At 49.6% G+C, this 14109-nt stretch overlaps 1 protein-coding gene across 3 annotated transcripts in view; it reads right to left on the bottom strand.

Moving 5' to 3' along the window:
* Positions 1-14109, bottom strand: part of LOC116951138 (ras association domain-containing protein 1-like) — a 37979-nt gene that overhangs the window by 5060 nt on the left and 18810 nt on the right. For all 3 annotated transcript variants that reach the window (XM_032969593.2, XM_076073462.1, XM_032969594.2), the window contains 3 exons: positions 6566-6673; positions 1308-1704; positions 161-276 (listed from right to left, as the gene is read on the bottom strand). In XM_032969593.2, the coding sequence (XP_032825484.2) occupies positions 161-276; positions 1308-1704; positions 6566-6673 (621 nt within the window). The remainder of the gene's footprint in view (positions 1-160; positions 277-1307; positions 1705-6565; positions 6674-14109) is intronic.

Here is a 14109-nt window from a genome sequence, read left to right as displayed (position 1 = left end):
AAACGTTCACTGTCGCGAATGTAACTTGTGAGGACGCACGCAAGCGTGTGGCGAGAGCGGTTTTTATCCGATATTCCGCACGCGACGCGCGCGACGCTCGACTCCCCCAACCCCCCCCGGGCAGTGTCAGCGTCAAACCGAGCCGATGGGCTCCGTGTACCAGGACATCGCCGCTCTCGTTCTCCTTCAGCAGGAAGCTCAGGGTCGTGGAGTCGGGCCCCGCCAGGAGCTGCAGGTACAGAGGCTTCTCTCCGTCGGGCAGCTTCCTCAAGCGAACTGAAAAAGGCAAACAAAGAGCACGGCCGAGAGCGGACATGGCAAAGCCCTTGCTATTCGCGGGCGACATACGTTCCAGAACACCGCAAAGATCAAATCAGCGAACGTTAATAGTTAAGGAGGAGACTACGTTTGAAGGGGATGCATTTTGATTAGCGATGTCGTCCTTTAGGTTTGTCGAAATAAAAGTAGTCCCGGTACTTTTTGATCAACTCTCGTATATACAGTTTAGATGTCCACGTTTAAAACGAATACAGTAAAACCTTGGATTGCGAGCAAGAATTTGTTCCGGAAACATGTTTGGAATCCAAAGCACTCGTATATCAAAGCACTCGTATATCAGTTGTGATCACGTGACGCTCGGCAGACAAAGTGTATACGTACACTTCTCGCATTGCAAGACTTTGCTCGTTTATCAAAGGTTTTACTGTATATATTTTTATGCTCCCTAAACCTATTTTCCTCATGAAATTTATTAGGAAGATAAACCTCATTGCGCGCTTTCAGGTGCGCTTCCGCGGCCGTCTGGAACGCTCTTCCTTCCGATCAGTGCGGTTTAGCTACGTATGTCGCGAAAGAAGTTCAACATACATGCCTCACTACAGTACGTACAGTACTTCAACATACATGCCTCACTACAGTACGTACAGTACTTCTTGTCGGGTAGTACAATACAATTTTAAACACAACCCCGTGAATTTGAAACCGTGCTACAATGTGTCGAGAATGCGCAAAGCCACGATTATAAAACCCGCAAACATAGGTTTACTGATACGAGATATTCAATGCACATCCCTCACGTCTCAAGATGCTTTACAAATATTTCAGAAAGCTGCCTTCGGGTAAAAAGGGATGAGGCGACTGGGGTCGCCAGGTTCGTAGCGCAGTGTTGCGCTAACCACTGCGCTCTCGCCGCTCCCTACGCGAGACAGAATCCACGCACAATCAGGCGGTACGGGTGCCTTTGCGGAAGCAGCGGCGCAGCAAGTAGGTCCCACCCCGAACGCTCCGTGGGCCCGGCGCCGTCTCACCTTGCCCGCCGGCCTGGGTGCGAGCGAATAGCGCGAACTTCCGCGCGTCGTCCAGCACAGCGAAGCGGCGCAGCAGCGCCCGCACGACCTCGCGTGCCGTCGTCAGGCTGCCCACGTGCAGCTGCTTGCTGCTGCCCTTGGGCAGGTAGCAGCAGGGTGCCCAGCTCGTGGCCGTGGCGAAGACGTCGTCGGCGGCGGCGTCGGCGTCGGCCGCGGCGGCCGTGGCGTCGCAACCCGGGGATGGCGGCAGTTGGGTCGGCGGAGGCGACGGGGTACGGGGCGACGAGGGATGGGCCGGGGGAGAGAAGTTGGAGGAGGGGGGCCCACCCCGGATGGACACCGGGCGGCACAGCTTGAGCTCGACGCGGATGAAGCCGGTGTAACGGCCGCTCGCATGCTGCACGCGACACCGACACGGTCACAGCGGCACACGGCTCTCAATCGACAGAATTTTGTGACGGGAAAAAAAATGACGGGCTTTACACCACCCTTGTTTTGGCAATAACGCAGGAGGTGTCAAGATGTTCTCACACCAAATAGACACACCTATTATGACAAGGCATCAAAGTCTGCATAAGTCGCACCGTACGTAGCCAACCACGCTAATCGGAGGTGCTGGTGGAGTACAAAAAACAACACGTGCACGCAAATATGCTTCTATAACGTATGCATTGTTCTTAGAACAGATTGGTCTACACCAGGGACAGCCTCCTGTGTGGCCTCGTCTTATTGTTGCTTGAGAGCAAATGTCACCAAAAGGCGAACAGTCCAAGGACGATGCAAACGCCAACGCCTTCAAAGCTCAGGTTACGCAGTGAGTGCAAGTGTTAACACCTGTATTGTTTCATTACCATGATACTGGAAAAAGGGGGTCCCCCATAGATACTTTTTTTGATTGCCAACTAGCTTTACTACCTGGCTTCGTCCGAGACTTGGATTCTTGTCTTGGATTAATACACGGCCTACGCGGAGGGTGGGGGGAGGGATGCGTGACGTCAGCAGGCGTGACCCTGCCGCATGCGGGTGACATCACAGATGTGACGTCACCGCTCACTTACCGTGCAAAATATATCCTTTATATGCGCCCCCCCTCCAAAATACAAAAGTCTATTTTTTATTCTTTCTACATTGTGTAGAGTCTGGAAGCTACCCATATACCAAATGTCAAGTTTGTTGCATGTCGGGAAGTATGCTAAACATTTCGAACAGACGCACACATTCACAAATTTCCCTTTTATATAGATCATAGTCGGGTCCCTTTCCTACCTCCCGAAGATGGGAAAGTTCCCCCCCCCACCCCCGACAAGCAACGTCCACCAGCGTGATGCGCCTGATGATGCCGATAGCATCGGCACGGCCCGCTCACCACCTCCCGTCCAGTGACACACCGTGGGAACAGAAGTGTGAGAGCTTTGTTTAACCGATAATCTGATGTTATATTTTAAAGAGCGACTTCACTCCAGGAGCTTAACACAGTTAAAACAACAATAAAATTATTTTGATGGCAGGGGCATGCACGGGTTGAGAACCGGCACCTCCGATTAGCACGGTTGGACACGTACGGTGCAAAAGAAGTCTAACGTACATATATAACATACAATGTGTGACAGCGATAGAGGGGTACTCGGGCGGTCCCGAAAGGGTGGGGGACGAGAAGGAGTGGAGGGGCGAGGGGAGGCAAGAGGAAGGGAACAGGCGACGGAGCAGAGGTGGTGAGGCTTCAAGAGAGTAATCTAGATTTGAAGTTTTTGTAACTGCAGGGATCCATACTCTTTGGTTCTTAAATTCAGTTTATTTTCTACCTACGTGACTTTACCGAAAGAACCAAAGAGTGCTTTAAGAGAGGTGGAGAGTTCCCCACTCGGTGGGGCGGTGAACTAAATCTCCTCCCCTCCTCGAAGTTCTGGAGCACAGTATGGGACTTGCGTCCACGGAGTTTCTGTACCCACGCCCCCACCTCCCCTACGTCGTGGTTCAAGCTCTGTAACGGGCTCATACTGAAATATAAACACAGATTACTTATTCTTAGCTCTTTCGGTAAAGTCACGTTGAAGGGAAACAATTAAATAATAATATATATTTTTATTTTATTGTTTCCCTTCAACGTGACTTTAATAAAATATATATTATTATTTTATTGTTTCCCTTCAACGTGACTTTACCGAAAGAGCTAAGAATATGAATTACTGCAGTCACGAAAGCTTTAAATCACAGATTACTTATTCTTCTTCTTTTATATGGCATTTTTGGAGATTGCAACAGATTACAAATTAATGTCATGATTTGATATCCATTCGACTGCTTTAGGAGTAGCTGCGTGGATTAGTTTCGGACCGTCGTGGATTTATCTGATTGGGCGGTTGTTCACGATATGTTGCACGGTCGACAGATTTACACAAGTAGCTCGACGGGCCGGCTTCTCATCTGAATGCCGACAGTGTTGTGTCTTCGAAGTAGGGCAGCAGAGGGCAGTGCAGCAAAGTCCACTGCTCTGCTGTGATTCGATGCTCCCAAATACGTACAGGGTGCTTCAAAAAATTGTTAACACTTACATGGGACTATCATTTTTAATGGAAAAGGCATGGATAATAATGCACTGTAACATGATAACAAATGTATATTAATAGCTTCAAAAACTCAAAGAGTCTCCACTTATTCGCCATCATTGTAAACATGCCTGGAAGCACCTTGTATATCCACACTCCCTACATTCACCAACCCACAACTGGTGCTAGGCGGGACCAGATTAACCCATAGGCTCAGAAGGCTTAGGCCCTCGTATTTTGTAAGCCTTCCGCTCTACATTGACGTAACAGCTGAGCGAGGGAAGCGTGGCCATTGTAATATTTTTTCGCCTTTGAATTAAGATGACAGCATTTATGACTTTGCCACAGCTAAAAGTAGAGGATTTTTTTTTAGTGTAGCAAGTGATTTATATTTGATGAATTTACCTTGAGTCGAATACATTTGTATTTTTTTTACAGAGGTAATTGAATGCGTTTGATAACTTTATAATTGTTTTGCCAATATTAATACATACTTAGGCCCATCCGTCCTATTAGCCTTCGGGCCCTCATAGCCTATTACCGGTCCTGGTCCTAGGCCTCACCCCCTCTCCACCACCTAACACTGACCATACTCAAATAACCCGCGCAGTGTGGGGAGGCCCTCATCCAGCAGTGGATTGACAAAAGAGCCATGCAATATTGTTATCGGTGCCATATTAACCCTTTCCCATTCCGAGACGTCTACAAATTTAAGCAGAGTGGGGTGTCCCGTCCACCACTGAATCTCGGAATGCCCAAGCAGTTCAGCGGTAATTTTATTTAGAGAGGCGTAGCGCCGCTGTTTTAAAAGACACCACACTCACCGCAGAGAATTGTAGTGACCGCACTATGATAGCTGGTGTAAAACTGTGCCACACGCCCTCCCGCATGGCCTTGTGGGAGCCTTGGTACGTCTTCCATTCCGATAAAGTACACGTACACCATTGGAATGGAATTGAAAGAAAAACTGATGACGTACATGCATGTCATCAGAATGGGATTAACTCCCAATGATTCATATCTGGATTAAAATTAATCAAGTCGATTTGGCCTATTTGATGACGGTATTCAAGGTGACGTGAAAACTCGTTACAGATAAGCCACTGCGAGGAGGCTACCGTCTTCCATCCTCCACATCCTCGTAAACGTAAAATTTTAAACAAGCCACAGCAGTGCGATTGTGGCCATGTAGCCCAAACTATGCACCGTATTGTAAACCCCCAGAGATATATAACGATACATACAAACACACAGAGATACATAAAGACACATAGAGATACATAGATACATTAAAGACAAGCCACAGCTGTGCGATTGTGGCCATGCATCCTTAAACTGTGGACCGTGTCATAAAACCACTGTAGTCTGCGCTCCTTCAGTAGAAGAGAAGGAACAGCAAAACGACACGAACTCTCTGTCTCCTGAAACCCTTTCATCGTGGCCAGCTGCAGACTTCGACGTTGCGATTCAGCTCTTGAACAGACTGCATTGCCATACGAAGAACGGAATGGACTTCTCTGCCAAGTACTTTTCCATTCCCATGAATGGTCGGCAAACGAGGGTTCACTTACCGTGCACGAAGCGCTGCTAATCATCGCAATCTTTGCCAGATTTTGCTGCAGAACAAATCGCCGTGATTACCGCGACACGTGGCAGCACTGAGCACGATCGTTCTGAATGGGGGGGGGGGGGGGGGCAATAATGGATCATCTGCCCCCTCTCCCTGTCCTCACCACCCCAGACACAATTCAGAAGCTGAGATTCGATGACTCCACGCCTCAATTTCATCATTTTAACCACCTACTTCGTATGCTATCTTGCTTTTCTTTCCTGTCTTGCATTTACAGATTCGGTTTTTTTAAACGCTCTTTTCTTACAGGGTTACACGTTAGCATCGGACAGTGGTAGGCAACCTTTCGAACAAGAAGAGCGGTTATTCTTTGTTTGTCTTCGAGCAAAATATTTTGAGTCGCATCAACAACCGCCATTCGCCACTAAGTGGCGGTGACGTCACCACAACGCTTGTGCCAGATTCGCATCACACGCTTGTACACAAACATAGCAGCTGTACAGCAGATGACAAACACATTCTGATTTAAACAAATTAAGTGATTGAATAAACTTCATTATAGAGTGTAAAGAAGCAAATTAAGTTAATTCAGTGTTTAAAAAAATGGCTGCCCGCAAAGGGGCATCCAAAGAGTCGCGTCTGGCTCCAGAGCCACAAGGGGACAGCCAAAGAGTCATGTCTAGCTCCAGAGCCACAAGGCGGCAGCCAAAGAGTCGCGTGTGGCTCCAGAGCCACAAGAGGGCATCCAAAGAGTGGCGTGTGGCTCCAGAGCCACGAGGGGGCAGCCAAAGAGTCGCGTGTGGCTCCAGAGCCACGAGGGGGCAGCCAAAGAGTCGCGTCTGGCTCCAGAGCCACAAGGGGGCAGCCAAAGAGTCGCGGTGTCTGGCTCCAGAGCCACAAGGGGGCAGCCAAAGAGTCGCGTCTGGCTCCAGAGCCACAAGGGGACAGCCAAAGAGTCGCGGTGTCTGGCTCCAGAGCCACGAGGGGGCAGCCATAGAGTCGCGGTGTCTGGCTACAGAGACACAAGGGGGCAGCCAAAGTGTCGCGGTGTGTGGCTCCGGAGCCGCAGGTTGCCGACCCCTGGCATCGGGAGAGACTGTTCGTCGTGGCCTCATGCCTCCGCGTGTGCCGACGTCGCCCACCAGGGTGATGTTGAGGCCGTTGTCCACCTGCTCGTTGTACCACGCAATCCTCTGCCGCAGTTCCTCGGGGGTGAGAGGGCGCAGTGGGTCCTCTTCTGATGATGAACCCTGGACAAGCAAAAAAAAAGAAAGAGGTGGAGGATAAAAGAAAGAAATCAAACGAATTCTTTTTTTTTTACCAGGCAAGGCCCACTGAACTATTCGCTTCTTTTTTTTTAGAAGTGAGCTGCCCACAACTGATAGCTCAACAAAGTGGCTTATCACGTGGAAATTTATGGCAGCCAAATAATATAAACGCACGTTAATTCTAAATGTGGAGGGAAAACCCGGAGGACCCGGAGAAAAATCCACGTGACCACATAGAGAGAGAGAGAGACATGCAAACTCCAAATATAAAGGCGTCAGGGTCGGGATCGAACCCAGGACCTCCTATATACTAGACGAGGTAGTTAACATCTCGACACCGTGATGCCCGCAAGGAAGGCCTCATCACTGAGTCACAAAACCGCCCGGTCAACGACGACTGCACCAAAACAAACCCATCAGAGTCTATAAGATACGCGCGTCAAAAACACTGCGGCCCTAGCAAGGGAACAAAATGTGCAACGGGCAACGTTTCGGTCAGCGGCCCTTCTTCATTGTTAGGAGGAAGCATTGAAGGAAAGTCATTGGGCAAACACGGGGATCTGCTTAAACAGCGAGTAGCTTCCGCCGGCCTTCCCACCCTCGCGTTGTTACAGGAAATGTGAACGCAAAGTGAAGTGAAAGAAACCGACACTGTTTTTCACGGGGGCATCGTGCAGGCTCAAGCTATCCTTCCCTCTCAATCGCTCTCATTCTCTCTTACCTTTCTATCGAGAAGGACCATTGCCCGACACTGCTGAACTTCTTTCGCACTGTACATAGCAAACCATGCTAATCGGAGGTGCGGGGGAAGGACAACAAACTAAACACAAAAAGCAGTTAATAATAACTGAGTTTTCAGTTTATATTAAAAAGTACATAGCTCCAGTGGCTTTCTAATATCGTAAAGAAGAGCATTTCAGGAGCTTGCAGAAGCGCATCTGAATGCGCGCGATGCGGTGATTCTCGTTGTTCGATGGCCAGCCAAAGGCCGCTGCTGCGAGGATGACCAAAGTTCAGCGTGATGGTTTATGCTACTTGACGAGATCAACAAGGTGTTGTGGTTCACTTGTGGCAAGTGCTCAGTGTGTAATGAGCGCGAGCTCATCGTGCGTTCGTTCGGCAACCCAAAAGGCAATGCAGCTCGGCGAACACTGGACGGACATCGTCGGATCTTGCCGTACACATCACGACACGTGCAGCAGGGTTACTGCAAGATCTAACCATTGGCCGTAATCAAGCATTACGCAGAGTCGGCAAAACGACCGTCGCGCCAGTCACGTGACCTCCTGCGGCAGCACATCAGTAGCGAATCTAGATTTAAAGCTTTCGTGACTGCAAGGATCCATACTCTTTGGTTCTATTGGGTAAAGTCACGTAGGTAAAAAATAAAATAACAAAAATCACGACGTTTCGGCCACAACACAAGCGGCCTTCATCAGGTGAAGGGACGAGACTGTCTGGAGGACAGCGCTGGAGTGAAAAAAGCCACGCTCAGATCACGACCTTTAAGCTGTGTGAGAAGAAACAAAGTGCATTGACAAAGGAATTAGCATATAATTTAGCATTGAAATAGCTGTTTCTGTGTGATAGCCATTTCTGTGACCAGTCACAAGCTAATCACTCAGCTATTTCAATGCTAAATTCACGTGACCTCCTGCGGCAGCAAGTAGCGGAGGCTGCGCTCGCGCTGCGAATCTGGCGTCGTGGGCGATTTATCCGATCCGTGGTTGCCATGGCGACCATGACAGGGGGGGAAGGGGGCACGGCCGGCCAACTGAAGTGCCCCGCGGCGTGCCGGGGGTGGGGGTTTGCGAGTTGTCGTGCGTCGTCGCATCGGCCGTGATACGTCGTTGTTCCTGTCACGCTGCTAATTATACTCGCGCAAGCAATGCCGACGCGGCATCCCAAAGCCCGTCGTCGTACACCAGTGAGCCTTGTTTTCCACTTCGCGTGGCTACGCTGTGGCGGGTGACGAGCGCTAATCTCCGCCGCGCGCGAGGGTTTTTTTTACTAACCCCACACGAGCAGGCGTGCTCAATGCTGCCCACGTGTCGCCGTGACCACGGCAATTTGTCGTGCGGCCGAATTGTGGCAGGGGGCTGCGATAGTGTCCCTTTTAAATGAACCCGCGCTAGCTGGGAATTCATGCAGAATCAATAACACAAAAGCCGTACGGCTCTTTGTCGATCCACTGCTGGATGACAGCCTCCCCACTGCGTGTCGGGCAATGCGGGTTTGATGAATGGCAGGGCGCTCGCTAGAAGTTCAGATATCGTTCGCCACCACTTTAAGCCATGGTTGGAAATCGAACTCGGGTCAGCAGGTTCAGAGGGCATTGTGATAATCACTGCACCACCGGTGAACAATCATTAATTGGCCAATAACACCTAAATCCTTTCCCATTCCGATGACGTACATGTACATAATCAGTTTTACTTCAAATTCTGATGACGTACTTATTCCGTTATGATAACGTACTGGCACATCATCGGAACGGAATCGGAAAAGAAAAAAATATAACTTTACAGGTACGTCTTCAGGTGAGAAGCCATAGCGTGTTATAACGGCGCGCGTTCCGCATTATAACCGTGCGTGTCCCGTGTTATAACGGCGCGCGTTCCGCATTATAACCGTGCGTGTACCGTGTTATAACCGTGCGTGTCCCGTGTTATAACGGCGCGCGTTCCGTATTATAACCCTGCGTGTCCCGTGTTATAACCGTGCGTGTTCCGTGTTATAACGGCGCGCGTTCCGCATTATAACCGTGCGTGTACCGTGTTATAACCGTGCGTGTCCCGTGTTATAACGGCGCGCGTTCCGTATTATAACCCTGCGTGTCCCGTGTTATAACCGTGCGTGTCCCGTGTTATAACGGCGCGCGTTCCGTATTATAACCCTGCGTGTCCCGTGTTATAACCGTGCGTGTCCCGTGTTATAACGGCACGCGTTCCGTATTATAACCCTGCGTGTCCCGTGTTATAACCCTGCGTGTCCCGTGTTATAACCGTGGGTGTCCCGTGTTATAACGGCGCGCGTTCCGCATTATAACCGTGCGTGTCCCGTGTTATAACCCTGCGTGTCCCGTGTTATAACCGTGGGTGTCCCGTGTTATAACGGCGCGCGTTCCGCATTATAACCGTGCGTGTTCCGCTACACAACAGTGCGGGGCCCGCGCTATAGCTGTGCGCGTCCCGCGTTATAACGGCGCGCGTTCAGCGTTATAGCGGCGCGTTCTGCGTTGTGCGAAAAGTGTTCCCGAATGGAAGAACCGCGTTACAGCAAAAACCGCGCTACAGCGTGACCACCGCCACGCATATCAAGCGAGGACTTTGCTGTACAGACAATCGCACTCGGTGGCGTTTCCCAATCTGTCGGAGCTGACGAACAGGAAAGGCAACTTCTACGCCGCTGCCCCAAGGTGGCTTTGGTGCCGGTTCCCAAGAGCGCGCGAGGCGCCCGCGGGCCGACGCCGCAGTAGGCTTCGTCATCGTCTAGCGGCATTGGTAGCAAGGGGTTGGCAGGTGACGCGGATGATAGGGACGCCCCAATTAAATCGAGCGGAGTGGGGAAAAGCAATCGGCAGAGGCTAAACCCGGGCTGCCTTGCATACGTACCCACTCACTCGAATTGTTAAAAGACAAGATTCCCAGCAGCTACGATTAGCACGATTAGCACGGTTGGCTACGTACGGTGTTCAACATAAATTTTTATTTAAAGCTTTCGTGACTGCAGGGATTCATATTCTTGGTTCTTTCGGTAAAGTCACGTAGAAGGGAAACAATAAAATAATAAAAATAGAACACATTAAAATTCTCACAGCAAGAAAAACATTTATTGCTGTGGTTTTCACACCTGATGATGATTGCTTGTGTTGCAGTCGAAACGTCGTGAGAATTTTAACGTTTCATATTTTTATTATTTTATTGTTTCCCTTCTACGTGACTTTACCGAAAGAACCAAGAATGTGAGTTCAACATGCATACGTGTGAGCCTACAACAGGCTGGTGGGGCAAGTGGCTGTCCTTGTCTCCCCAGTGGCGATGTTTATACACTGCACCAGGTACTCGTTTGCGGCTGAGTCGACCTAGGGGAGGCCCCAGCACCAGTTCAGATAATCGTCACTGGTGTTGGCCGTGAGCGGGAATCGAACTTGGGTCGCCGGGTTCGTAGTGCACAGCGCGCTGCCGACCCCGCCGTTCTACAGACACACACACACTTAGTCAAATCTTATCCCGAATAATCGGTCAGAGGGGCGAGGCGGAGGCCACAGAGAAATCATAACCGCGTATGAAGCAAACCCCATCTATATATGAAGCTGTAGCTTTGTCTAGCTACACAAACAGTTGGCGTGCCACGTGTGCACCGAGTCAGTGACCCTGGACGAGTGAGGAGCAGTCAGAAATTAAACCAAAAAGCACGGAAAGATGTTTCATTTCTTTTTTCGCAAAATAATGGTTAACATAACCTGCCCAGGGCTGTTCAGAGAGGGGTGGGGGGGGGGTTTGGGGGGCTTTTGCCCCGGGGCATCGCACAAAAGAGGCCCCCCCCCCCCCAAACACAACACGCCTGTGCGTTTGTCAGAATCAGAATATTTATTTGTACGGGAGGAAATCCGATGAGCTACAAAGCTCTTTTTCACAGACGTCCAGTAGGTGTGGGACAGAACGTTACAATAAACAATACAAAAACACAATACGAGTGCGAGGTACAGGAAAGTTAAACAAATCACTTAAAACATATACAAAAAAACTTTTTTTATATATATTACCATGGCAAAGCCCACTAAGCTATTTAGTTCCTTTTCAGAAGTGACGTGTCCACAAATGGCTCAACGAAGTGGCCTTATCATCACGCGGACATTGATAGCAGCAATCTAAATATTATCTTATTCATGTCACTCATTAATGAGAGGGCCCCCCCCTCCGCTCCCACCACGTGTGACAGTCTGCCTGCATCCTCCCGGAACCTACGGACTGCCCTCTGCCTGCCCACAGACAATCGAGAGATACAACATTGCGCAACAACAACCGCCATTCGCCACTAAGTCGCGGTGACGTCACCACGACGCTTGTGCCAGGCTATGTGCACCTTGAGGCCACGTAAACAACAACAACATTGCGCACGCGCGCGCGCACACACACACACACATACCGAGGTCACATAGAAAATGACGCACGACTTACCGGACGCAGGCCGACAGAGCCGTGTCGCTGGGGGTGCGGTGGCAGAGTCGATTTGGCCGTGAAGAACAAATCGAGCCCGGAGTCGTCATCCCAGCTGCTGTACCCGCTGCTCATCGCGCCGGCGAGCACGGCCGCGTTATTGCCACCCATGCGTGGCAACCTCAGGCGGGTGCCACTCAGCCGTGCCAACTCAACCCGGTGCCAAGCAGCCGTTGAAATTTAGCCCGGTGCCACCCAGCCGTGCCAACTCAGCTAGGTGCCACCCAGCCGTGCCGACGCACCCGTGCCAACTCAGCTACGTGCCACCCAGCCGTGCCAACTTCGCCGGGTGCCACCCAGCCGCGTCAATGTAGCTGTGCTAACTTAGCCGGGTGCCACCCAGCCGCGTCAATGTAGCCGTGCTAACTTAGCCGGGTGCCATCCAGCTGTGCTAACTCATCCATGCCGGGTACTCTCAGAGCAGTCAAACAACACGCACGCTCAGCGAGGTGCAGCCAGAGTCGCCGTGACCTCGCGCGCGTTAACACGCGGCCACGGCACGATTCGTCACGGCCACACTCTGATATGAAATATATTAATTCTGAACACACGTGGTTACCGTCCTAATTATTGATTATTCGTTTTTGGTAACGCGTTTAATAGGAGATGACCTAATTCAGCACCCGAAGACAGCCACGGCGAGGAACTTAAACATTAAATACGGTTTGCACGTTGGACCTGCGCGTATGTACGTTGAACTTCTTCCGCACAGTACGTCGCCGACTGTGCTAATCGCAGGTGTGGGAGAAAGACAACAAACTAAACGCAAAGAGCGGGTTCTAAAGAAAACACGCAAAACAGTGACCGAGTACACGACAATCAGGAGCAAGGAATTGCCAAGTCAAATTAAGATTCTCTCCTCCAGCACCCAATTAGTGTGGCTAAGATGTTTGTGGTAACGGTTGGCGTTTGACAGCGGTCAACGAGGTAGGAAGGAGGGGGGGGGGGCATTTGCCTGCGCGGCCCCTATTGGGTACGAGGTTTTGCTGGTACTGTAGTTTACAACCAGCAGCATCATCAGGCAGTTGCCAGAAATCTGAGAGATTCGGTCATAGGCATCGCTAAAAGATGCGAGGGGGCCCTATTGGTCCTTGAGTGGGTACCACGGAGGCGAGATGTTAACTACCTTGCCTGATTTACAGGAGGTCGTGGGTTCGATCCCAACCGTTACGTTTGTATATTTGGAGTTTGCACATTCTCCTCATGGTCGCATGGATATTTCTCCGAATCGTTCCGGTTTTTCCCTCCATGTTAAGAATCAATATTTAGGGGTAACTGGTTGCTATCCATTTCAGAATCAGAATATTTATACTGGAGGAATCCGACGAGCTATAAAGCTCTTTTTCACAGATGTCCAGTTGGCACGGGTAAGAAAGTTACAACAACAAACAATACAAACACACGATAGTAGTGCAAAGTACAAGAAAGGTAAATAAATTACACAACTACAAATAAAACTAAACCATCCCCATCCTACCAGGCAAAGCCCACAAATGATAGCTCAACAAAGTGGCACCATCATTTGGACATCTATAGCACCAAAATAATCTAAATAATCTCAATGCACGTTTCTAAAAGCGCAGGGGCAGTCACAGAGGGTTGGAGAATTGGATTGCCCACCTGTACCTAACAACTGTAGATATTCACACAAACTCAACACATGCATTAATAACTCTGCCATGAAGAGGACAAAAAAAATGTATAATAGGTGACGTTTTGGGCTAATGCCCGTCTTCTTCACAGAGAGATAGGCCAGATAGATTTTAGTGAATAGGTGATGGGAGACTGCAATATTACACCATGGGGCCCTGGTATTAATTTCATTTGAAATGTCTCTCAAATAAAAGTTTTTAAACTGGCATGTGGGCCATTAGAATATATCTAGAAACAGACATATTATTTAAAAGTAACACAAAATATACATTAACTAACTTGTATTAAAATTATCAACAATACAAAAGCATGATAAGAGTGCAAAGTACAAGAAATGTAAACAAATCACCCAAACACATACAAGTAAACCCTCCCCCATCCTACCAGGAAAAGCCCACTGATTGTTCAAGGGAGACAGAATTCTGGGGCCTAATGATGTCAGCACGGAACACTTCACAGACTTTGATTACGCAAGACTCGGTACTCACCCATGCTGCAAGGGAGTGAATGCTCACTGCACACTGGGAATAGTTTTGAACACAT

The sequence above is a fragment of the Petromyzon marinus genome, chromosome 42 (assembly GCF_048934315.1).
Source record: "Petromyzon marinus isolate PM22_M1 ecotype Great Lakes invasive population chromosome 42, UKy_Petmar_22M1.pri1.0, whole genome shotgun sequence".
In the NCBI taxonomy this organism is placed as follows: domain Eukaryota; kingdom Metazoa; phylum Chordata; class Hyperoartia; order Petromyzontiformes; family Petromyzontidae; genus Petromyzon; species Petromyzon marinus.
This window is presented reverse-complemented; position numbering and strand designations above follow the sequence as displayed.